This window comes from Danio rerio, chromosome 18, assembly GCF_052040795.2.
Source record: "Danio rerio strain M-AB ecotype USA chromosome 18, GRCz13ab, whole genome shotgun sequence".
NCBI lineage: Eukaryota > Metazoa > Chordata > Actinopteri > Cypriniformes > Danionidae > Danio > Danio rerio.
Window position 1 is genome coordinate 34,870,754 of NC_141038.1, and position 26,158 is coordinate 34,896,911.

General features: G+C 39.1%; 1 protein-coding gene across 1 annotated transcript; it reads left to right on the forward strand.

The window, feature by feature from the left end:
- Window positions 1-14,854: 14,854 nt before the first annotated feature.
- On the forward strand, window positions 14,855-17,581 carry LOC141378704 (E3 SUMO-protein ligase ZBED1-like). Its single transcript, XM_087293274.1, has 2 exons — window positions 14,855-15,093; window positions 15,643-17,581. The coding sequence occupies exons 1-2, from the start codon at window positions 15,043-15,045 to the stop codon at window positions 17,329-17,331; spliced, it is 1,740 nt and encodes a 579-aa protein (XP_087149400.1). The 5' UTR covers window positions 14,855-15,042; the 3' UTR covers window positions 17,332-17,581.
- Window positions 17,582-26,158: the final 8,577 nt, after the last annotated feature.

Below are 26,158 nucleotides of genomic sequence, written 5' to 3' on the forward strand. Positions count from 1 at the left end.
GATTTGATTGAGCCATTAACTCCTACAGGATGCCCGTTAATGAAGAAAGGAGCAGTTTCCACTTTGTTTGAGTGGAACAACTACTCCGAAACAACAGCAGGTTGCACAAAGGTATGGCAAAGGAGATGAGTTCTCTTCACTGAAGGAGGATCCTGTGTCTATGGACCTCCAGCTTCAGGAGCATGACTGGTGCTCGCCTCTCTCAAAGGTGGGTAAGAGTACAAGACCTTGCAGAAATTTTTTCTCAAGTAAAAGTAAAAGTAACAATCTTAAAAGTTACTCGAGTGAGAGTAAAAATGTACCTTATGAAAAAACTACTCAAGTAATTAGTTATATGTAGTATATAGTAATATATATATATATATATATATATATATATATATATATATATATATAGGGTGACGCAGTGGCGCAGTAGGTAGTGCCATCGCCTCACAGCAAGAAGTTTGCTGGTTCGAGCCACGTCTGGGTCGGTTGTCGTTTCTGTGTGGAGTTTGCATGTTTTCCCCGAGTTCACGTGGGTTGCCTCCGGGTGCTCCGGTTTCCCCCCACAGTCCAAAGACATGCAGTACAGGTGAATTGGGTAGGCTAAATTGTTTCCCAGAGATGGGAAGGGCTGAATAAGTTAGTGGTTCATTCCGCTGTGACGACCTCGGATTAATAAAGGGACTGAACCAAAAAGAAAATGAATGAATGTATATATATATATATATATATATATATATATATATATATATATATATATATATATATATATATATATATATGTACACACACACACACACACACACACAGATATAGTTTGTCAAAATTATTCGCCCTCCTTTGATTTTTTTTTTCTTTTTCAAATGTTTAACAGATTCAGGAAATTTTCACAGTATTTCTGATAATGTTTGTTTCTTCTGGAAAAAGTCTTATTTGTTTTATTTCGGCTAGAATAAAAGCAGTTTTTAATTGTTTTAAACCCATTTTAGGGTCAATATTTTTGATTGTCTACTGAACAAACCATCCTTAATGACTTGCCTGATTAACCTAATAAATCTAGTTAAGCCTTTAAATGTCACTTTAAGCTGTATACTAGTATCTTGAAAAATATCTAGTCAAAAATTATTTACTGTCATCATGACAAAGATAAATTAAATTAGTTATTAGAAATGAGTTATTAAAACTATTATGTTTAGAAATAGATATTGGGGAAAAATATACAGGGGGCTAATTATTAATTATATTATATTATATTATTATTATATATATAAACACCATTTTATGATTTTATGTTAAAAAAATAACTTTTAAATGTTACATTCTTTATGATTAACAGCCTGAATTACTAATATTCATTCATTTTCTTTTTTCTTTATTATCCTGGGGTCGCCACAGCAGAATGAACCACCGACTTATCCAACACGTTTTTACATAGCGGATGCCCTTTCAGCCGCAACCCATCTCTGGGAAACTAGATGACTAATATGTACTGGGATCATCTTTTATTCCATTAAACAGCTGCTTGGTTATCCCATAGCAGGCCCGTAGCCTGCCTGTTATAAGTTTTTTTTTTTCTCAAAATGTGCACCTTTTTGCAGTTATTCACCTCATTTACAATGTATAAGATTTAAATACTGTATTTTAGTGACATTTTAAGCACTATTTTCGCTGGATTAGCCTGTTAGTTTGTCATTATAGTGACACATTTAATGTACCAAAATATTCCCTAAATATTTAGAATAAAGAAAAATGAATAAATACTTAATTTTAAAATATAAATTTATTAGATCATGAATCATTAGAAAAAAAATATGAATCTGTTGAAGTTTAAAAAAATTAAAAATTGTAGCCTATTGTAGCTTTAGCCTATAAACTGGCCAGAACATTCAACTGTCCTCAGTCAGAATTTGGCAATTTGAATAATAAAAAATAACAAACATAATAATAATAAGAGCTTCACAGTTTTTCTAGCCTCTCTTGTAAAAAAAGTACATTTGATTTGAATGAAAATTCACGGATAACAAAAATAGCCAAATTAGTTTTCAAATTAATTTTAATGTAGGATTCTACTTGATCTTAAAGCCTTTTTCAATGAATTAATTACACTATTTATGATGGCATAACAGTCAAAATAAGACGAATGAGCTCATGTGTGGGACAAATTCTGGACCTTTGTCATTGAGGGGTGGGGTTTTCCAACCACCCAGACTATGGGCCTGCATATTTAACATGAATATGGTTCAAAATGGGATAATGTTGACTCTTATTACTACTTTTTTCAGGTTGGAGCAGGAATTCATGTATATCCTTCGATGTCAGTTCAATGTGCAGCGCGCATCGCATTATCTGACTATTGCCGTTGACATTTTGAAGTAAAAACAGACTGAACTTGAGGCCTGGTGACCAGGGGCCTGTTTCAGAAAGGAGGTTAAGTGAAAACTCAGAGTATTTTAACCCTAAAATGAGAGAAACTCTGGGTTTTCTTTTTCAAAATGGCAGGTTTGTTAAACTCGAGAAAGCAGGGTAAGTCAAGCCTGTTTCTGAAAGAGAGGTAACTTTAACTCAGAGTCAGTTACTGTGGTAACTTACTCTGTAAACCCAACCTGGTCAGGAGCAGGTTTTATTCTCTAAACTCAGAGTTTCTGTCGGTCTCCTCCCCTTTTTTAAAGACAAAGCGGTATTTCTCGCCTCAGCTTTACGTTTCCACCCACCTGTTTTAATGCTCATTTTGGATATGCGCATAAAAGGCCCTATCATACACCCGGCGCAGTGTGGCGCAGGGCGTGACGCAGTAGTCTTTTGGTAGTTTAAGCTTGGAGCAAGAGGCGTTTTGAGGCGTTGCGCTACGCTGTTTAAATAGCAAATGCATTAGCGCTCATTTGTGCGCCCATAGGTGTTCTGATCTAAAAAGGAAGGCGTTCTGAGGCGGACCACTGGCGCGTTGCTATTTTGAGAATCTATTATAGATTTTTCATTAGACCAAAACTAACCCGGTCTAAACTCCGCACTGCTTAATACGCACAAGAGAGCAATAGGCAAATATCTTTACATATGAAAAAATGTAAATATTAAGGATATATATATAGGATATAATAAGAATAGATATAGAATATAAAGGATTAAAATATTACAAAACATATTATTTTCTAGCCTACATAAATATGAAAAAAACACTGCTTTTATGTCTTCTTCATCTCGGGAGGCTTTTTCAGTTCATTCATAACAATTTGCTTTTGTATAATGTTATTATTATTAGCATTATTATTTATTATATCCATATGTTTATTTGTTTTATTAAAAACAAGCTTAGATTTGCCAACCTGTCAGGTTTTAGACCATATGGGGCAAAGCATGTGTTTTAGGATATAACTCAGGTTTTTGAGCACATTTTGCTATTATTATTCATTTATTCGTTTGCTGAAAATTAGAACTGAATTTAGAAAAAGGTTTGAAACTAATATTTGCGCTTAACAAACAAAAGTATTTATTTATTAGTATTTATTTAGTATTAGTATTTATTTAGACTAATTGATGTCTGTGCGTAAAGGTTTCCCTATCCAAGAGTGAAAGTGATCCATTATCTCTCATTCTTACGCAGTAGATGCTCTGTTTAACAGTTTTCTGTTAAAAAAAAAAACTGTGAACTATTAACTGTTTGCTTGTGAAATGTTATATTTTCACTTAGACTTACTTTGCGTCCTGTAAATAGCGAATGCGCTCTTGGCGCAACGCAGCTGACTCTTAAAGGGAATGGGAGATGAGACTTTAAATGGTTTATTCTTAAAACAGACCTATAACTCATTAAGAAAAAAACGAGTCCTGACACACCTTGAAAGCATTTGCGCCCTGAGTTTTGCGCTTTGCGCATGGACTGTCAAAATAGAGCCAAAAAAAACTACTGATGGAAACGTTATGATGCACATAACTTTTGAAAATATGCATAAAAAACACGCACATAACTAAGTAGGATAAACTTTTATTCGATAGAAAAGATACACATAGACTACAATGGAAACACTTTTGCTTAACAAATTACAGTATGTACATTAAAAAAGGTTTGTTATAAGAGATCATATAATGATAAAAATCTGTGTAAATGGACAAACCAGCAGGCTAGGCACACTGAAACACGTCTGAAATGTTGTTTTAGTCATTCCAAAATGCCTTAACTGTTTCAGTATTAGTGTATATTATTAATTACCTCTGAGTGTCTCATGGCTTCAAATGCTCCCACACACACACATATATATATATATATATATATATATATATATATATATATATATATATATATATATATATATATATATATATATATATATAGCTAACACTGTAAAGCAAATGTTTGTTATTATACCTCTAAATATTCATTTCAAGAGTTCACACTTAGATACTGTTTGACAACTTGTTAGCAAGTTAGCAGGTTTGGCATGCTGTCCCGGGAGAGAACCCTGAGCTCGGAGATAGTTGAGCCCAGGGTTCCCGCCAGGTCCATAAAGCATGTGAGGGGAGTACGAGGTCAGGTGTTCTCGAGAGCTCCCCTCGGCAAAAGAGGAAAGGAGGAGAAGGGGTGGATGGGGGGTTTCTTCGGAAAACGAAGATAGGGGTGTACATTTTAGCTAGGTTATTTATAGTGGGTTTGGATCGTTCCGATTGGCTAGCTAATGAGCTTAGATGAGTGGCCGGCTGCAGTCAATCATATCACGTGCTCCTCTCGAAATTAGTTTATGAAACTTCATTTCAAGAGTTCACACTTAGATACTGTTTGACAACTTGTTAGCAAGTTAGCAGGTTTGGCATGCTGTCCCGGGAGAGAACCCTGAGCTCGGAGATAGTTGAGCCCAGGGTTCCCGCCAGGTCCATAAAGCATGTGAGGGGAGTACGAGGTCAGGTGTTCTCGAGAGCTCCCCAAATGCATGAGACTCGGGACAGCAGCCGTGTATTCGAAGAAACTCCCCGAAAGGCTTGAAATGCTATATCCGGCTGCTGGATATAGTGGTTGAAAGTGAAGGGGCTCCGATGGGAGCCAAGGGGGATACGGGCTCTTGCGGGAGCCCGTGCCGAGTTGGCGTGGGCTATAAATACTCCAGCTGGATTAGAAACTAAGGGAAACCCCAGCGGGGGTCAGAGCTGTGGGATGGACGGGGATCCATTTGGAGTCAAATGATGAGGAGTGAAAAGTGAGGACTCCAGCTGGATGAGGGGGTTACTAGGGCTGCGGGGGGGTCAGGGGCTCCTAGGGAGTAATTGCTCGAGGAACACTCCTTGCGGAGATAGAGCTGTGAGGTGACAGCACTATATATAAATATATATGTATATGCAATATATAGATATATATATATATATATAATGGGGAAAACTAAGGCCTTGGGGGGGCGATTTTACTTGACTCCAGCGGGAGTCTAGCTCTTTTGGGCTCTCCAGCGGGAGATAGAGCTGCAAGTGCCATCTCCAGATAGGGACGGGAACGATGGAGGGCGGGTGGAGGCCCCAGCTGAAGGGTGAGTGGCGGTTGGGCGATGACCCCTGCGGGGGTCGAATGCTCGGGAGCAACTCTTGCTAGAGTTAGAGCTTGAGGGTGACAGCACTATATATAAATATATATGTATATGTGATATATAGATATATATATATATATATAAAATGGGGAAAAACTAAGGCCTTGGGGGGGGCGATTTTACTTGACTCCAGCGGGAGTCTAGCTCTTTTGGGCTCTCCAGCGGGAGATAGAGCTGCAAGTGCCGTCTCCAGCTAGGGACGGGAACGATGGAGGGCGGGTGGAGGCCCCAGCTGAAGGGTGAGTGGCGTTTGGGCGATGACCCCTGCGGGGGTCGAATGCTCGTGAGCAACTCTTGCGAGTGTTAGAGCTTGAAAGTGACAGCACTATATATAAGTATATATTTATATGCGTGGGTGCATATAGATATATAGATATATAAAAAAAATTTTAAAAAATAAAAGATAAATGTGAAAAATAAATAAGAAATAAAGAAAAATAAGGTCTAGGGCCGGGGAGGGTCAGTGACTCGTGCTCGTGTCACAGCTCAGGGTTGGGTGAGCTAATTTTGGCCAACTCCAGTAGGAGTCGGGAGAGATGATGGGGAGATGGAGACTTCTACTGGAGGGTGACGGGCGGAATAGGTGCTCTGGGAGTGTTCCAGCGGGAACTGAGCATGAGGGTGGCAGCACTATATATAAATTTATATTTATATGCGTGGGTGCATATGAATATACATTTATATAAAACAAATCGAACAGAGAAAATAAATAAAATAAGACTATATTATATAGCATTATAAGAAATGATATATAATAAATAAAAGCTAGGGCTGGGGCAAGACTAATATGATTCCTGCCGGAATCAAAGCTCTGTGTAACGTTGTACGGGTTCAGAGCCAAGGGGCGGGGTCCTACAGAAGTCCTAGAATGGGGTGGGGGCAGTGGAGACTTCTGTGGCAGCGGCCTGGGGGGGCGGAGTGGCAGAAGGGGGCTTGGGCAGGAGGAACGTCTGCTGTAGTAAGGTGAGTGTCTAGGTAGAGAAGCTGAGTGCAACTCAAGCTGGAAGAAGGGAAACCCTTAGGAGGCTGGGTCGTGCCTGCTCCTTTACATAATTGGGTAGCTCTTCCGCCCCTGGGGAGCTGGCATGGCTGGGTCTTGACTTGTCCCTGGATTATGCCTGTACCCTTGGCCGCTGGGATTGGCATTTCTGCTAGTGAGGGTCCTCTGGGCTTCCTTAAGATGGCTGTGGCTCAGCCTAATGTAAGATTTAAAGGTGTCGGAAGACCATCTTCCAAGTGTTTGTATGTGTTGTTGCGTTAACCCTTTGTGTGCGGCTGTAGTGGCGGCTCCGATTCTGAATGAATGGCTGGAGTATGATTCTGATGGGAAGCCTGAATGATGTAGGGTAGCTTTGAGGTGTTTTTGGAACCAAAAGCGTGTCACTGGGTTGTGTGTGTCGTCTATGAACAGGGGGGCTGAGGGACTGTTGCTTAGTGATTTCCTATAGTGTATATAAGCTAGGAGTGTTTGGAAGGGGCTTGTGGAGGAGGGGATGTTAAATATGTAGATGCAATGTCCTTTTCTTGATTGATCTGTTTTGCTTTGTTTGATGAGGAAAGAAATTGTCTCCTCATCAATCAGGGTCAGATCAGCTATAGTGGGGTGGATAGAAGGATCAAATTTTGATGTTACTGTAAATTCAGAACATCTGAGAAATCCGAAAAAGGCAAGAATAAACATTGCATCTAGTGTGCGGTCTGTATGAAAAGATATGTAGCCTTTCCTGAGCGTGGAAATGCATTTGGAGAGTATGTTATGTGTGATGGGCAATCTGGCATCTGGGGTGGGGGGGCTTTCTGTATGCCTTTAATAAGAAGGCTGACTTGAGAGTTGGCAATGGATTCAGAAATGGAGCCGTACATGAGTTTGTGAAAAAAACTGAATACCACTTAAATAGCTCTTAATGGAGTTTGCCTGCATGTTTTTATGAAAATGAAGGTATGTAATAAATGAGCTTATTGTAAGCAGGGAGAAATCTGGGAATATGGTGTTGTATGTGAAATGAAAGTGTTTGAATGTTTTCCATGCAGTGAGATATGCTTGTAAGGTCCTTGGAGCCACAGCCTGCAGAATGAGGGATATGGATGTTTGGTGCAGCTCATGCATTGGATGATTTATTGGAATATCATCTCTGAATAAGGAGGGATGGGAGTCGGGTGCTGCTCTGCCTCCGGCGCTAGTTGTCTGAATCTCTGGAAAAGAAAGCGAGAAAGAGCGTCAGCAATTTGGTTATGAAAACCGGGCACATGTATAGCAGTTATGATAAATTGTTTTTTGGCTGCGGTCCAAATAAGGCGACGGAGAAGCGGCATTAAAGCGGGAGAGTGAGAGCGCCCTCTGTTAATGCAGTGCACAACGGCTTCGTTGTCACAGTGAATGAGAATGCTAGAGGCAGACCATTCGTCTCCCCATAATAAGGCAGCGGCTACTATGGGGTATAATTCGAATAAAGCAGACGAATATTGAGGTAGAGGAGTTTCCAGCATTTGAGAGGGCCAATCAGAGGCGAACCAGCGGCCTTGGTAGAAACCACCGAATCCTACCGAGGGAGCTGCGTCCGTGTATAGCTGGATGTCTACGGGGGATGCAATTAGATCGCTATACAGGAATGAGCAGCCGTTCCAGCACTTAAGGAAGGAAATCCACAGGCTGAGTTCATTGCGGCAGGGGTCGGATAACGTTATGTTATCTTCTAAGCTGTGGACGGAAGCTGCGAGTTGTAGGAGGTGAGTGATAAACGGGCGACCCTGAGGAATGATACGCATAGCGAAATTAAGATGTCCTAATATTGATAGCAGTTCGCGTTTAGAACATTCATGTTTCTCCAAAAATATGGAAGATAGAGAAATGATTCGATCAATTTTCTCTTTGGGCAGCGAAGCTTCAAATTTTTGGGAGTCCAAATTAATGCCTAGAAATTCTAAGCGAGTGCTGGGTCCAGCGGTTTTTTCTTCTGCAAGGGGGATACCCAGCCTAGCGAAAACTGCTTTAGTAGTCGCTAGGTGTTGAGCAGGTGGGGTATGGGGGGGAGAGATGATGAGGAAATCATCAAGGAGGTGGACTACGTGCGGGATTCCGTAATTATTAGCGAGGATCCAACATATAGCTTCTGAAAGCATGTCGAAAATTTTGGGGCTGCTTCTGCAGCCGAACGTAAGACGGACTGCGAAATAAAATTGGGATTTCCAATTGATGCCAAAGAGGTGCCAGAAATCAGGGTGTAACGGCATAATTTTGAAAGCTGACGTAATGTCAACTTTAGCGAGCCAAGCGTTACGGCCGACGAGTTTAATTAGAGAAATTGCTTGGTCTATGTCATGGTAGTTCAATGAGAATTCATCGGGTGAAATTAAACTATTAATGCTTGAAAAGGCAGAATTATGAGGAGAAGACAGGTCGATTATTAGTCGTTTTTTCCCAGAAAATTTTCTGGTTGCTACGCCGATTGGACTAATCCGATAGGTGCTAAACGGGGGGGCAAGAAAGGGACCGATCATAAATTTATTATCGATCTCTTTCTTGATTAGATGATCCACCACATCTGGTTCGGCGTTAGCGGATTGGAGATTAGGACATGCGAGGTTATAGGAAGGAAGGGTCGAAACACCAGGGTGGAATCCATTAGACAGACCTGAAATGAGAAATTCAGAAAAATTAGGATCTGGGTGCAAGCATAATTCAGAATACAGATTAGAAATATCAACAGGAGTCGACAAGTAATTTCTATGTTTTTTATTTGCTTTTAGTACTTGGCAGACGACACGAGCGTGTGCGCCGCCGCAGTAGCTACAAGTGTGCAGGAATTTGCACGGGTGGCGAAAGCATCTAGCGATATTAAAGCTTTGACAGATTTGAGAAGGAGGGTTTTGAGAGGAGGGAGGAGGAAGTAGAGAGGGGATAGTGGAAGTAGAAGGGCGAGGTACGTAGCTGGTGGATTTTGGGGTTTGTAGTTCTTTATCGGCGGAGGGAATTACGAAGGGACAGGAAGTGGTCGGGTGAAGGTTAGAGCGGCAGACCGCGCAGGATAGATTGCGACATCCTAAGAATACTCTGTTGTGGAGATCAGTGTCCAAAGCCCCCCAATAAGTACACTGATTCCACTGAGTGACGCGAATTGTGCATTTAGCTGAGAATAATTTATGATATGTGTAGAAATGTGTTCCCCCATAGGAGGAAAATGGGGAAAAACTGAGCCTCCTATGGGGAAAAACTGAGCAGATGGTTTCTGTGTATCGTGCGAAGGCTACGTGAAATTCGGCAATGGAGAGTGTGCGAGTTTGTGAACTGACTGGTGGTTTAAGGGTAATAGTGAATTCGCCGCAATCCACCTGTCGCTCTGCCGAGGGAGGTGCTATGGGTGAAAGGAGTGTTGAAAGGTCTATGTCGGCACCTGATAAGATGAGGTTTCTGATGGCATTGGAGATCGGGGGTGGTTCCAGGACTGGAGCATTTTGCGGAATGGGAAGGGGTGTGGCGGTGCTTAGAGTGAAGGGGGGCCGTGCGGAAGAGATGTTAGTACGAAGAGTAGACTGTTGGGGAGGGTTAGTAATGACAGTGGGTGCTTGGTGGAGGGATGTAGAGGGGAAAAAGGAGGTAGTAGAAGAGGGGAAATTAGTAGGAAGAGGAACGGCGTTATGGATCGTAGGAAAAGTTTGAGTGGGAAAAAACTGAGTTGAAGAATGGGGAAGGTTAGAAGGGAGAATAGAATGAGGAGGGTTGAGAGAGGGAGAGATGTCTGGAAGAGCAGGAATGGAGTTTCCGCTGGAAGGTGGAGCTGGAGGCCAGAGAAGGGGAGTGGGAAGTCCTGGAGTGGCGTGATTTTCCTGTGGATTGTCTGTGTTTTGAAAGGTAATGGTAACGGGTGCAGACTGTCCAGTAGCGTGAGGTAGCTTTTTATTTGTTTTCCTGGTTGCTTTCTTGGGTGCTCCGGGGTGGTTAGTTGCTTGCTGTGCAGAAGTCGGTTGAGGATAGGGGGTGTGCCGGGATCGAGTTGGTCTGCTGTCCTGAGGGGGAGGAGTTGGTGAAGGGATGGTTTCGTAGAGTTTCAACAGTTCAGCTTTGTTGCAGCGGTTAGGGATGGATATACCGGCGTTTGTAATGGTCTGACGGAGTTCGGCGACTGTCATTTTATTTGAGATGAGGGATGAGGATCTTGCAGATGCGTATGATGAAGATGGAGAAGGTAAGTTGCGGTTTGGGGTTATGGGGGATGGAGACTGTGTACGGCGATGGGTCCTTGAAACTGTAGAGCGGATGGGTCTTCTGCCTCTTATGGGAGCTTCGGTGTTTGTTTGGTTTCCGGTTGGGGCTTGTTGTCCTTGTGCTGGTGTTCCTAGGGGAGCGGGTGTATCGTCTCTTTCCATGATGTTGTTGTTTAGTTGATGATGGCGTGTCCGTTGAATTTTTTGAGTTTTGTTGTTGCTGTCGTTGTTGATTTGTAGTAGGTTGAAGTTAATGTCGCAGGCGATGGTATGGTAGATGAAGATTTGAGGATTTGAAGAGGAGCTGTGTCCGTCCTTCTGTGCTTCTTCGGAAAACGAAGATAGGGGTGTACATTTTAGCTAGGTTATTTATAGTGGGTTTGGATCGTTCCGATTGGCTAGCTAATGAGCTTAGATGAGTGGCCGGCTGCAGTCAATCATATCACGTGCTCCTCTCGAAATTAGTTTATGAAACTTCATTTAAATTTAATTGCATAACAATTGGTTAACCTTTTGAATACATATACATGATTTTACATATTCTAGAATATATATATTCATTCTTTTTCTTTTTTGGCTTAGTCCCTTTATTTGTCAGGGGTTGCCACAGCGGAATGAACCGCCAACTTATCCAGCATATGTTTTACACAGCGGATGCCCTTCCAGCCGCAACCAAGTACCGGGAAACACCCATTTACACTCATACATTCGAACACGGGGAGAACTTGCAACCGGGGCTTGAACCAGGGACCTTCTTGCTGTGAGGCGACGGTGCTAACCACTGTGCTGCCCTATGTGCTCTATACGGGTGAGTGGGCTTCACAAACCACATGGAGGGCACTCTCTTGCTGTCTTAATGCACTAGACATTTTGTTAGAAATAACCATGTGCGTTTCATTTTTTTTCATATAACTGCTATTTTATATCATAGCACTTAAGTTTTGCCTTGATATTTTATATCTCTTGTTTGAATACACTATGAACAGCAGCTGCGCTAATAATTTTTTTTGTTCCCTATTTCCACCTGGGGATATTCTTCCCGAGGCCTCTAGAGATCATGACCTGTGAAGAGATGATGCCACCATAGAGGACTTCTAGATGTATCCAGAATCCTACCAGACCGTTTCATGAGCAGATGCTGTGGTGGTCATGGAGGAGTGGAGAGCATGAGACTGATTAATAAAAGACCCCAGTGACAGATAAGTGCCCGCATTGATCCTGTGGTCCAGCCTGAAAACCCGCTGATGACCTACTCACACCTGCAGCTTCTCCACGATGGACGCCCAGTGTTCTTCAACCTCCAGCTCCTAGACTGCAGCTCTGCATGTGTAGTGTGGCCAGAGGAGAAATGGTTGTGCCCAACTGAGCCTTGTTTCTCTCAAGATTTATTCCTTCACTTTCTTCAATTGGTAAAGTTGTGTTCCTCCACTGTCGCCACTGGCTTGCTTGGTTTGGGACTTGTGGAGCTGCGCATCGATGGATTTGCTCTTCAGTGTTTGGACATTCAGCAGTGAAAACTAAACCACACTGAACTAAAGTGAATTTAATAATAGTTAAGCTGCTTTGACACAATCGGGTAGGTGGAGCTACCGCCAAAAAACTAGGGTCCTAAAAATGCGGTCCTATAAATGCAGGCCTGAAAGTGCAGCTACACCAGTTGTGCAGGATCATACTATTGGCTAAATGTAGCAAAGTAACAGTACTGATTTTTCTCTAATTATTTACTTGAGTAAGAGTAAAAATACACATATTTAAATGTACTAAAAAAGTACACTTTACACATTAATTTTACTCAAGTCAATGTAACGAAGTAAATGTAACTCGTTACTACCCACCTCTGACCTCTCTTTCCTGTGGCAGTCGATCTTTCTTTAGATCAGACTGAACTAAAGATCTATGACAGAAAGTCTAAAAACTGATAAAACTGGTAGAACTTTCTGCACATCACAAATTTAGCTTGGGCCAATTTGCTGCATCTGATGACATACAGTTCTACATTAGGTAAGATAAGTAGTTTTAAAATGTTAAATGTGCTTACAGTATTTTTATAGCCCTACAGAGTCACACTTTTTTGTGCCTGTTTAAAGCTGGACCAACCAACGCAATAGACATGATGTATGTCGCGTTTTTTAAAGTATGCAAATGTAAACTTACTTGTAAACCAAATACGTTGCCGGATTCTTTCATTGGCAATAGAGATAAAGTACTTATTAAGTGCTTCATCAGCCTCGGGTCATGAACCGATGCAGAACCTATATTTTATGAGCTGAGACATGACTGAATTATCATGCGTATGTTTGGCTGACCATATAATTAGAATTAAAGGGGCCGACCTTTCGAGCTTCAATGTATGAGTGGTGTCCGGGTACTGTTAAGACAACACATTATTTTCTTGAAGAAACAATGATATTGAGTCAAGCTTATCCACATAATAAAGGAGGTCTTAATCGTCCCAAAAATATCAATAACTCAGTTTCGTCTAAAAAAAAAAAAAAAAAAATTAAGTAATGGTCTTTTGCCTTTGCACAACAGAGTTGGTCTCTAAACAGATGCAGACCTCAGCCCTATTTCCTGAGCTGAGACTATCTCAATCTAAGGACACAGAACAACACCCTGCAAACACCCAAAATTCTACTTAAAGTAAAACTTTTACTGAGTTGCTACATGATGCTAGTGTGGAGCAGAGTGTACCAGTGGCGCTGTTCGTATCAAGTGCAGAGAGTTTGCAAGATGGAGGAAGAGAGTCTGAAACAATGATTGGGTGCGAGAGAGCGTAGGTTCCTGTGGTGTGTGGTGGCTCAGGAGTAATGTGGATGTTGAGAGACAGAAGGAAATGATCCGATGTGTGTAGTGGAGTTACTAGTGTTTAATCAACGAAACAATATCGAGTGTAAATAAGGTCTAGCTGAGTACCTGATTTGTGAGTAGCAGAAGTAGGTGCTCTTTTGAGGTCAAAAGAGACAAGCAGAGTCTGGAAGTCAGTAGCTTGAGGTCTTTAAATCTGGATGTTGAAGTCACCTAGTACTAGTGGTGTCATAATCATAAAAAGATGAGAGAAGAACATCCAGTTCATCTAAGAAGTGACCTAATGTACCTGGTTGGCGGTAGATGACAACCACAATTATGTAGAAGGGGTGGATAATGGTGACTGCATGGAATTCAAAGGAGCTGATCTTTGCCAGGGACGGTCTCTGAGTAAATTTACTTTCCTTGGAAATCAGTAGTCCAGTCCCACCCCCTCTCCCTGTCTGACGAGGAGTTTGGGAAAAAGAGAAATTAGCAGAAAGAGCTGCATGTGTAGCAGTGTCCTCCGGTCTTAACCAGGTCTCAGTTAGAGCCATGAGATTATAGTCAGAATGTGTAGCTATGGAGGTAATAAAATCTGCCTTGTTAACAGCAGATTGACAATTCCAGAGGCCCACAGAGAGAGAGAGTTGTGAAATAGCAGATACATGTATCGAACGAAGGTTGTTAGGATTACACCTGCAGCGTACCTCCCGTGCTTTGCAAGTGTTAGTAACAACAATAATTAGTAAACACATCATAAAATCCCAATGAAAACAATAATAAATGCAAAGATAAATTAAAATAAATAAGTAAAGTACTCAAGTGCTTTGTTGGTGTCTTTGCTCGGTAGTAGGCTTGTGCCGGTATTCGGTAATGCGATAAATCACGGTAATGAATATGCACGATATTGTTATCGCGGGCACTTCAAAATACCGTGAAAAATAATATATCCGGATTTTTATTCTTAGAACGCGCCTTAGCTTATTTTCCATCAACCACTTGAAGAAACACTGCGTATATGCTGCGCAGAACTGATGCGCACTCTGATGTAAACAATCCCCACATGTAGAAGCACTGTGTGCACGCAGTGCGCGCCGCCGCTGCCACCGCACTATAATCCTCACACGAAGAAGAAGCATGGCGGAAGGAGGAACGCTGCCGACAATTTATTCCCCTTCAGCTTATTTTCCATCAACCGCTTGAAGAAACACTGCGTATATGCTGCGCAGAACTGATGCGCACTCGGATGTAAACAATCCCCGCATGTAGAAGCACTGTGTGCACACAGTGCGCGCCGCCGCTGCCACCGCTCTCTTATCCTCACACGAAGAAGCATGGCGGAAGGAGGAACGCTGCCGACAATTTATCCCCCTTCAAAAAGGGTAAAGTCAGAGGTTTGGAAATATTTGGGTTCCAAAAAAATGCAGAGGGATTGCTGATCGAAGACGGTTTCCCTTTGTGTAAAACATGTGGACGGAAAGTGGCTGCTAAACACGGGAACACGTCTAACATGTTTGCTCATATTCGCGACAACCATCCACTGCAATTCAGGGAGATAAAGGTAAGACACTTAATTTCTCATGCTGAATACCACATAAAACAACTATTTGAAAGACAGGATTGCAAAATTACGTTAACTTATTTCCATTTGCTGCGTGTTGCTTGCTTCCATGTAAGTTAGTTTAAGAATTAGCATAAACTCCACTTGCTACACTTAAGTTTGCATCTCGTATTTTAACAACAAAATACAATACTCAGCTAAAAGTAAGTTCTGTAATTAATAATTGAAGTTAGGCAGAATAATGTGATTTTAAGTTAAAAAGGAATGCAACACAATCATACATTAGAGTAAACTTGATGTTTACATGTTTACAAGAGAGTACTAGTAAAGTGCAAAACTTAAGCTCATCATCTTGTGTTTTCTATTACTAAAATATAGTATGAAATGACAGATGCATTTAGTTGAAAGTTGCAACTTGGGTTATTTTTAGTCTAAAAACAAAAACAAAAAAAAACGAAAATTTACTTTGCTTGTATTCTCTGTCTGAACAGCATCTTTTATTTAAATTATCAGAGGTATGAAGTAATATTTTTCATTCCTATTTTACAGAGTGGCCATGCATCTAGCAGTGCTGGTTCATCTTCAGCTGAAGCCATCGTTCAACCAACAGTTCAAGAGGCATTCCAGCGTCAGGCTTCATATGGACCTTCATCTCATCGGGCCAAGGAAATCAATCATGCCATAGCATATTGTATTGCTAAAGACATGATCCCCATTTACACAGTAGCAAAACCAGGATTTCTGAAACTGATGAAGACAACAGTTCCACTTTACAAAGTTCCCTCACAGAAGTTTTTCTCTAAGACAGAATTACCCAAAATGTATAACAGTCTAAAAGAGGATGTTGGCAAGCGTATAGCCCAAGGAAAATGGTATGCAGCAACTACTGACCTATGGACCAGCAGTGGAGGAAGTGGTCATCCATACATCAGCTTCACCATCCACTACCTCACAGATTGGAAACTTCAATCAAACTGCCTGGAAACACAGTTTTTTCCAGAAGACCACACTGCTGACAATATCAGTGAATTTTTTGATAACATGTTGCAGGAGTGGGGCATCAACAAAGAGTTTTTTGTTAGTATTACAACTGATAATGCTACAAACATGAAAAAGGCATTCGAGACCACCTTTCCTGGCCAGTGGTTTGGGTGTTTTGGCCACAACTTGAATCTGGCCATTTCTAAAGCTCTGAAAATCCAGAGGGTGGACACAGCTGTCCGAAGCTGTCGACATTTGGTGCAGGGATTTTCAAGAAGCTGGAAGAGAAGAAGAGAGCTCAGAAATAAACAAGAGGCCTTAAATGTCCCTCAGAGGTCACTTATCCATGATGTAGTCACTAGATGGGGATCGACACAGAAAATGCTGCAGAGGTTTATTGAACAACAGCAGGCAGTCTGTGCTGTACTGGCAACGGAGAGAGGTGCATGGCATTTGATCCCAAAGGATGCAGATATTGCAGTCATTGAACAAGTCTTGCAAATCCTTCAACCACTCAGTGCTTTTACTGATGCTTTGGCTTCAGAGAGCAGGGTAAGTCTGTCAGCCCTGAGGCCGGTGCTAAGTCACATCATCTCAGACATTCTTGAGGTCAAAAATGAAGACAGTGCCCTCACCATAGACCTGAAGAGGGTAATGAAGTCAGATCTTGAATCCAGGTACAGTGTTGATGCAAAGAAGGTGATGGACTTGACAAGCTTCATTGATCCCCGGTTTAAAGGAAGCTTTTCTGATGACCTTGATGCCACGGTTAACTGCTGTATTGAGGAAGCCTCAAAACTGGCAGAAATGACAACACTGAGTGAGGGAGCTGCCCAAACAGAGCAAAGCAGCTCAACCCCCATGCCCTTTACTCACACACACACACCCACCTCTGAAAAACAGCAGCAAAGCTTGGCCACCCTGCTCAACAAAATCACCTCCACAAGGCAGCAGAGAGCAGAGGAGCAGGAGGGTGAAGGCAGCATGAAGTCAAAGACTGAAGCTGAGATCAAACTGTATCTTTCTCTGCCACTAATAAAATCAGAGGCAGATCCATTGCAGTGGTGGAGTTTGCATGCTGAAGAACTTCCTCATCTTGCTACCTTGGCTGAGAAGTTTCTCTGCATTCCTGCAACAAGTGTTCCCTCAGAGAGGGTATTTAGTGCCAGTGGACATATCCTCTCACCTCAGCGTTCAAAGCTCAAGCCAGAAAAAGTGAACATGCTCACATTTTTGCACTTTAATCTCAAGGACTAAAATATGCCAGGCAGCCCAGAAGAGATACCAGGAATTGGTTGAAAATGTTTATTGTTGATTCATTAAAAATAGTTTTTTGCTCTTAAATCTATTTAAAAACGTATAACAAATGTTGTTCTTTTGCAGTTTGCACATTCACTTTAATATAATTGCTCAAGTTTACTTTTAAATTGTGTATTGTTTTTATTTATATTTATTTGTATTTAAATGTTTGAAGTACTTTTAGTTAATTAAAAAGTTCTTAAAGTTACTAAGTTGACGAAACTGAAGTTTTTTGTGTTTTTTTACCTGTTTCTCTAGTAAAATTACAATATCGTGATAATACCGTATACCGTGATAAAAGCTCAATCAATTAATCGCAGCATGAAAATGTGATACCGGCACATGCCTACTCGGTAGAGTTGCGCAGGTAGAGTCGATGGTCTTCACACTCATCGTTCTTCACATGAGGCTGCCGCGACCGCTGCCGCAGTGAGACTAGCTGCTTACATACACCCCTGAGAGCATTGCTGATTGAATTCAGCTGGACACGCCTCAAGAGTAAAAACAACAGAAACTGAGGTGGGGGGCGCGAAACCATTCGCGATAAACACACACAAGATCTTACATTAACCAAGGAAACAGTGAGTAAACTTTCTAGCACCACACACAAACTATTGAAAACAAATCTAAATGTCCTAGAACCATACACAAACAACTGAAAAATATAGCTGCAAGCAGCAATTAACGGGGGTCAAGCAGTTTAGCAGGGTAAGGTCATATAGCAGTTAAGACGCCTGTAAGTAGTTTAATCGACAACGAAATATACGATTAGAGTGTTAAAGTTTATAGATTGAGCTAACAAATGTTTGATTAAACATTCCAGAAAAGCAATTTCAGTTTTTACATATTGACAAATTTTTTATGAACATTTCGAGTGACCGCTTTTATGTTAAAGACAAGACATGTCAAATTTTAAGTTAATCAGATAAATGGTTACTCAGATACAGTGATTTTACAATGTATAGCGCCATCATGTGGCCATTGTCTACGAGTTTTATGCTATGACCTTAGACTGACCTCTTGCATATGTGTAACAAGTTTGGTGAAGATATTTTAATTCCTTCATGAGTTATGGCTATTTTAGCTCTTCTTAATAAAAATGACAAAAGAGCAGTGAATACGCTATTAGTGATCTCCTACTGCCATCTAGTGGCCACAGTGTAATTTATTTATGTGATTACAGCCATTTAGGTGTGCATAAACATATCCCTTCTATAATTGAGCATGTTCTAACTGTAATAAATGAAAAATTTGTATTTTATTAAAATAATTAAAAGTCTACAGAGTAAAAAGTGTGAAAAGCTTTGACTAAATTTGATCTTAAATGCATTAACTGTGTTCATGCCATGTCAGTTTGGGATTCAGAATGCATTACATAACATTACATCACATTCTTTGCTATAGAGCAGTAAAATAAACAATAAGTGGTCTGTTACTGCCATCTAGAAGCCACAGTTGTGCTTTTCTTTACACATGTTTTAAAACAATGTGTTTAATCATAGAACCAGTTTTACCTATTAGAATTATTATGAAGAGGTTAACTGGGACCAAATTAGATGTTTAATGCATAACAGTGTTTACATCAGGTCAAAATATGATTCAGAATGATCCTAAATGCAATTCCCCTGACTTTAAACTTAAAAAAATGTAAAACAACAAAGGTATGCAAATGTTTTGAACAATAAATAAGTGGTCTTGTTGTGACATCTAGTGGTTAGAAATGGTAGGTGACAGTTAAAAGTCTGTGCTATAGTGGCTAAAATGATATAATATTGAAAATGTGTTTGAGACCTTTAAACATCCAAGATGGACAGATAAAATAACTTATAAATCATTTCAGTGATAAGTGTGTAAATGAAGCACATTTACTTAATTTTTAAGCCATTTTAGCATGTTTTTAGAACCATTTCCACTATTATAGCGCCACCTATTGCCCAATCTCCACAAGATTTTGCATGTTTATTCACATTGGTATGCCACATCTGCTCACCAATTTCTGTGATGTTTTGGGTTTTCCTTATTGGTTTACAGGCATGTAGGTTCGTGTAGACACGCCCCTTTTGTAAATGAGCCTGTTACAGCTATCTAAAATGGAAAGTTCAACTTTTTTTTGATAATTATTAATCTACTCAGTCCAGAGGTTTATACAACACTGGTTTCGTTGCGATTGAGTTAAAAACCAGGGACTAGTTCGCAAAAGTAGGTTTTGTTTATATTGATGGTTTTTTAATGAACAGTTTGAGTAACAGCAGTGGTCTTAGTCTCAAACTGTTCAGTATGAGCAGACCTATCATATGATATGTAGATTGAGTGTTTTTAGTGTAATAGTGTGTAAATGAAGCAAATTTACTTTATTTTTAAGCGATTTAGCATTATTTAAAGACTATTTTTGCTATTATAGCGCCACCTATGGTTTGATCTTCACAAAATTTTGCAAGTTTCTTCACATTGATATGCCACATGTGCTCACCAATTTCTGTGATGTTTTGAGTTTTCCTCATTGGTTTACAGGCATGTAGGTTCGTGTGGACACGCCTCTTTTGTAAATTAGCCTGTTACAGCTAGCCAAAGTAAAAAGTTAAACTTTTTTTTGATAATTATTGATCTACACAGTCCAGAGATTCTAACAACACTGGTTTCGTCGCGACTGAACTAAAAACCAGGGACTAGTTCGCAAAAGTAGGTTTTTCCTATATTAATGAATATTTAACGAACGGTGTGAGTGAGAGCAGTGGTTTGAGTGTCAAACTGTTCGGTATGAGCAGGCCTATCATATGATATGTATTTTGTGTGGTTGCGCAAAAGGTTGTGTGATACACAACCCATTACACACTAAAAATACGTAAAATCGCCCCCTAGTGGCCGATTTCTTTCAAAATTCTTACAGACCTCAAGGACCGTGAGTCGAACATGCCCAGCGAGTTTCGTTTCGATCACTCATCGTTAACCTTGTTAAATGGCTGCTCAATTTTTATTGGCTAATGGCGGCCATGTTTTTTGAGATATGCCAATGTCCTTATAGTATGTTTTGACAACTTGGTCAAAGACACTGCATGCCAAATTTCAAGCTGATTGGAGTAATGGTTGTAAGGTTAGAGTAATTTTTATGTTTTTTTAACTTTATAGCGCCACCATGTGGCCAAAGTCCACGGGTTTTGCACTGTCACATCAAATTAAGCGTACACGTATGTGTACCAAGTTTGGTGATGATATCTCATTCCTTTCAAAAGTTATAGCTACAATTAGCAATTAGCTTCAATTAGCATCGAACATTGTTGTGTACTGTTTCGTGCGAGAAAAAAAATGTCAACTTTTTTTTGATAATTATTGATATTCAGTGTCCAGAGAACATTTCAGAGCTGGTTTGGTTCAGATTGGGCAAAAAACCTAGGACTAGTTCGCAAAAGTAGGTTTTGGACAAATCGCGATGTAGCGGGAAAACGGTCCACCGTAGAGAAAATCTGGGTCACTCCACTTTTGTTCGGGCTGACCCAAGGATTCCAAATATGTAATTTTTTTGAGTCTACGACAAACGATGTACAAATGGCGGCCAAAATATTGGGTTTTGGCGCAATAGCGCCACCTATGGGCCGATTTGGCTGATCTTCGGTGAGAATGTAGTGTACCGGAGTACTACCATCTGACCAAGTTTCAGCTCTCTCGGACTTACGGTTTGGTCTGGGCAATAGTGACTTCGGCAGAATAATAATAATAAAAATCCTTACAAATACAATAGGGTTTCAGCGCTTCGCGCTTGACCCCCTAACAAGTCTAAATATCCAAGAAGCACACACAAACAACTGAAAACTACTGTAAATGTACTTACAAGCTGTGGTATCGTTGCTAAAGTGCTTCTCCTAAAGTGCTGATTCAGTTTCAATGTAGTTGTCTTTTTTTGTCCCATCTTTTGGATGAGATGTTAAACCGAGGTCCAAACTCTCTGTGGTCATTAAAAATCCCATGGCACACATTGTCCTGGCCAAATTCCCTTCATTGGCCCCTATTCCTCATGGCCTCCCAATCATCCACAACCACTGAATTGACTCTATTACTGTCTCTTTGTCATTTACTTTTTGTTTATCTACACTATTTTGTTTTTTGTCTTTTTGAATAGTTTATGCTTTCTCAATGCAATTTTTCTCCTCTACAACTGAATAGACTTTTTAACCATTTTCATAAAATGTATTTTTATATTCACTGTAAATAATTACAAAAAAAATCTTAGATGTTTCTGAATTTGGTTACATTATATTAAACTCATCATAACAGAAAGGTCTGAAGTTAACCAATCTTTTTATAAAGACAAATGTTTTCAGAAACATTAAACATTAACAATGTCTTATGTTTTTAGATGGTACTCCTTCTAACAGAGAGGGGTTTGAATTCAGTACTGGTTGATTTTTTTTACAAAGACATGTAAATGTTTCCAGAAATCTTAACACTTTCTAATTGTTTTTGTTTTACATCATGTTTATTTACACTGTTGATGCTTCTACTGTCAGAGAGGGGTTTGAACCAACACTATATTACATTAATATATATTATTACAATATAACATTCCAGAAGTCTCTTTTTTTATTACAACTTTTTGAGTTAATCTTAAATCATGTATATCCAATAATATAGTTTATTATTATTTAATTTTTTTTGGAAATTAGATTTTTATTAGTTTTTTATATAAAATGTATATAGGTTCTTCACAATTTATAAATTTGTTTATCAATTTAGAAAATAAATAAATAATTCAACAATCAGTAACAAAAGTATAAAAAATACTAAAAAATAATAGTACAGAGCATAACAGGATAGATACATTCACATTTCAAGCGAGGAAATGAAAATCGCCCACATATCTATTTCCCTGTAATCACCATTCATTTTGGCTAACATTTTCTCATATGATACATTCTCTATCTTGGATTCCATCCATAATTTAAATTTTGGGTATTAACTATCCTTTCAAAACCTCAGTATTATATGTGCTGCTGTAGTAATGCCCAAAGGTATAAGGGTGAACTCATTATTTGTAACCTGTGGAACCTCAGTTTTGTCACCTAAAAAGCATGTCCTGGGTGAGAGAGGGATATTAAATCCCAAACATCTACCTAATTGTCTTAACACAGATTCCCAAAAGGGTTGAATCTTTGTACCTTGCCATAACGCATAAAAGTATGTACCAATCTCCTGTTTACATTTCTAGCATTTATTATCATCTAAGCATCCCATTCTAAAAAGTCACACCGGAGTATAATTGTACCTATGAAGTATCTTATAGTGTAAACATTTACCTTTTGCTTTTTATATATATTTTCCTCTTTGAAAAAGAATTCTATCCCAGGTATCTTTATCTATATCACTGCTAATATCTTTTTGCCAAATCAGTCTTAAATTTTCACAGTTTTTATCATTAATCTTTGAACAAATTTTGTAAAACGTAGATACTTTTTGGAGCCGTTTTTGGGAATTTGAAAAATGTTTCTAACATATTTATACTCTGAGCCAACGACCCCAAAATAAGGGCTTTTTTTCCAATTTTGACAAAGTTGTTATTCCATATTGAGATGAGTGAGAGATTTGGCATCTCTTATGAGCCATTTTATTGGTAATGAGCATGTAATGAGCTTGTTGGGTCTTTAACTACAAGTAGAATGTCATCAGCGTATAACAATAGTTTGTGTTCTTTTTCCCCTGCAATTACCGCTTTATTTGTGTGTTTTTTTTCTAATCATTGAGGCAAGTGGTTCTAAAATAAGTGTGAAAGTAGTGGACTAAGAGGGCAGCCTTGACGGGTGGATCTATTTAGGTTGAAAAAAGTTGAGGTTATTCCATTAGTTATCACAGCTGCTTTAGGATTGGAATAACGAATTTTGATCTATCTCACAAAGCCTTCATCAAAACCATATTTTTCTAATGCTGTAAATATAAAACCCCTCTCCACCCTATCAAAGGCTTTCTCTGCATCGAGTGCTATTGCAACCATAGGATCTAAGTTAGTATGGTTCATCCAGAAAAGGTGCAGTAACCTCCTTATATTATTAGTCGAGGGTCTGTTTTTAATAAATCCCACCTGATCTTAATGTACTATTTTAGGTAAGATCCCTCCTATTCTTGTAGCCAGTAGCTTTGTTAAGACTTTAAAATCTACATTTAACGAACTTATTAGACGATAATTTGCAGGATCTCTTGTGTCTCTTCCTGTTTTTGGTATAAGTGAAATCAAAGCTTCGTTAAAACAGTAACACATTGTTCTCAAGAATCTCTGAATATATCTCAGTCAGTATTGGGGTCAATCCATCCACATATTTTTTGTAATACTCTACTGGGAATCCGTCAGAGCCGGGAGATTTTTTAATTTTCAGGGACATTATAGTGGATCTAACTTCTTTCTGTGATATCAGTCCATCTATTTGATCTCGATCATTTTCAGGTAAAATAGGTAATCTTATTTTGGCTATAAATTCTTTTAACTCTTTTTGACTATAATTGGATTATGATGTGAACAATTTTGAATAGAACTGACTAAAAACCCTACTAATCTCTTTATCAGAGGTGTGTAAGTTATTTCCCTTCTTAATTGCAGGTATGATAAGAGGCGTCATACTGTTTAATCTGTCTAGCAAGGAGTTTCCCTGCTTTTTCCCCGCTCTTATAATACTTATTTTTAATCTAAATAATGCATGTTCTGCTTTTTTATTTAAAAATTCATGTAGATTAAATTTTAGGTTAAAAAACTGTTTAAATTTTGAATCTGTAAAACCCTGCACCAATTCCTTTTCTAAATCATTGATTTGTTTTTCCAAAGATTTTTAAAGCCCACTTTTGACTTTTTACAGGCATATGCAATACATTTTCCCCTAAGATATGCTTTAGAGGCATCCCATACTGTTGCTAATCTTGGCGTTGATCCAATATTTAATTAAAAAAAACATCTTTACATCCTCCTTAAGTGAGTTTGCAAAAACTATATCCTCCAGCATAAAAGTGTTTAATCTCCGCCTCCCTCTTTTCTTAGGCTCGAGCTTCATGTCTAGTTTTAACTCCACCTGAGCATGATCTGCCAATGTAATAGCTACAATCTTACAATCTGCAACTAACTCAATTAGTGATTTGGAGATCAAAGAATAATCAATTCTTGTGAAAGTCTTGTGGCAATTTGAAAAGAAAGTGCATCCCCTTTCTCTAGGGTTAACTAGTCTCCAGATGTCTTTCAGTCCATTGTCATCCTTTAAAGTGTAGATGGTCCATCTTTAGAGTTTGGTCTGCTGCTGCTTGTACTTCACCATCCATAGTTTGATTAAAGTCACCTCCAAGTATAACATGTCCTTGCAAATTTGTTAGTATCCTCTTTACTGAGTAAAAGAATTCAGGCTCTTCCTTATTTGGCGCATATATATTACACAGCACTACTTAAACATCATTGAGTTTGGTTTCTAAACAAAGCACGCAACCTTCCTTGTCTTTATATTGATTCACTATTACAAAATTTATTCTCTTCCTTACTAAGATGGCAACTCCAATAATTTTACTAGATACTGAATTGTGAAAAACCTGTCCAACCCAATCTTGCTTCAGTTTCAAAGCTTCTTTTTCATCTCTAAAATGTGTTTGTTGCACAAAGGCAATGTCGGCTTTTCTCATCTTAAAATATGTTAGTATTTTTTTACTTTTAATAGGTGATCCACATCCATTTGCATTCCAAGTTACAATATTTATTGATTATCTATCCATCAAACATTTTGTGCTCCCATTAAATTTCTTTATTATGCTCCAAAAAATAGAAAAGAGGAACCATAGGAGACCTTCGACATGTAAAGTTGTACTGTATCACAAATACTTTCTAAAAAAAACAGTAATCTAATTTCGAACATTCTTTTTTTATTCATTATTGAATAATACCCTTTCAGAACCCAAATATAAGAAGACCAAAAACATTTCTGAACAGGGACAAAAACAAAAAACAAAAAACAGTAGAAAAAAGAAAAAATAAGGTGGAAAAAACTTAAAGCACTGCCCAAAAGAGGCAGCGATCCCACCTCTGGGTCATACAGGTCCGTGATTTTTGCAGTCAGCATGCACTTGACAGACACCAAAGCATCATTCACAGATAGTCATTATAACGCTTCGACTTATAAATTCTCATGAGTTACCCATTTCTATTTATTTCTATTAATTTATCATTCTTAGGTCCGAGATTAAGGTGACTCTGTTCAATTTCAAACTCCGGTCCTGTAAACCTGAATCCCACTGATAGAATCTTTATTACGTACTCGTTCATTTTGCAACCTGCTTCTTTCCCTTCTTTGAGGCCGATTCATCTACTTTATTCCAAAGGTCGTTCACATGTTACACGTTCACTGACGGCTGGGGGTCGTTAGCTTCGGGGCTAGTTATTTTCAGGTGTGTTTGTACTCCTCAAAATAGTTGCTTGGAAGTTGCCATACTGTCGATTTAGGTTTTCTTCGAGTTTAAAATAAGTCAAAGTTTGGTTAAGTTTGCGAAGCATATATGTTAAATGTTAAAAATCCAATTATTGGTGGTTATCAGGAGACACTCTCTAGTATGCTGCCATTCCCTCGCTTACCATCACGTGACTCCCATAGTTTATCTTTTTAACAGTAAACTAATTTAATTTGACCACTTCATAATTAACCAAATAGTTTTATTTTTATTTTTATTTGCTTTCTTTAAAAACACAAGAAATATTGTATTCCAAATTATGTTGTTACTTTCTTTTCATTATATCCTGAGCAAACATTCCATTATATGTAATTTATTTTATCATTAT

Coding starts and splice junctions, on each gene's coding strand:
- LOC141378704 (XM_087293274.1), top strand. CDS start 15,043: ATGTTTGCTCATATTCGCGACAACCATCCACTGCAATTCAGGGAGATA. Junction 15,094..15,642: donor TGCAATTCAGGGAGATAAAG/GTAAGACACTTA, acceptor CCTATTTTACAG/AGTGGCCATGCATCTAGCAG.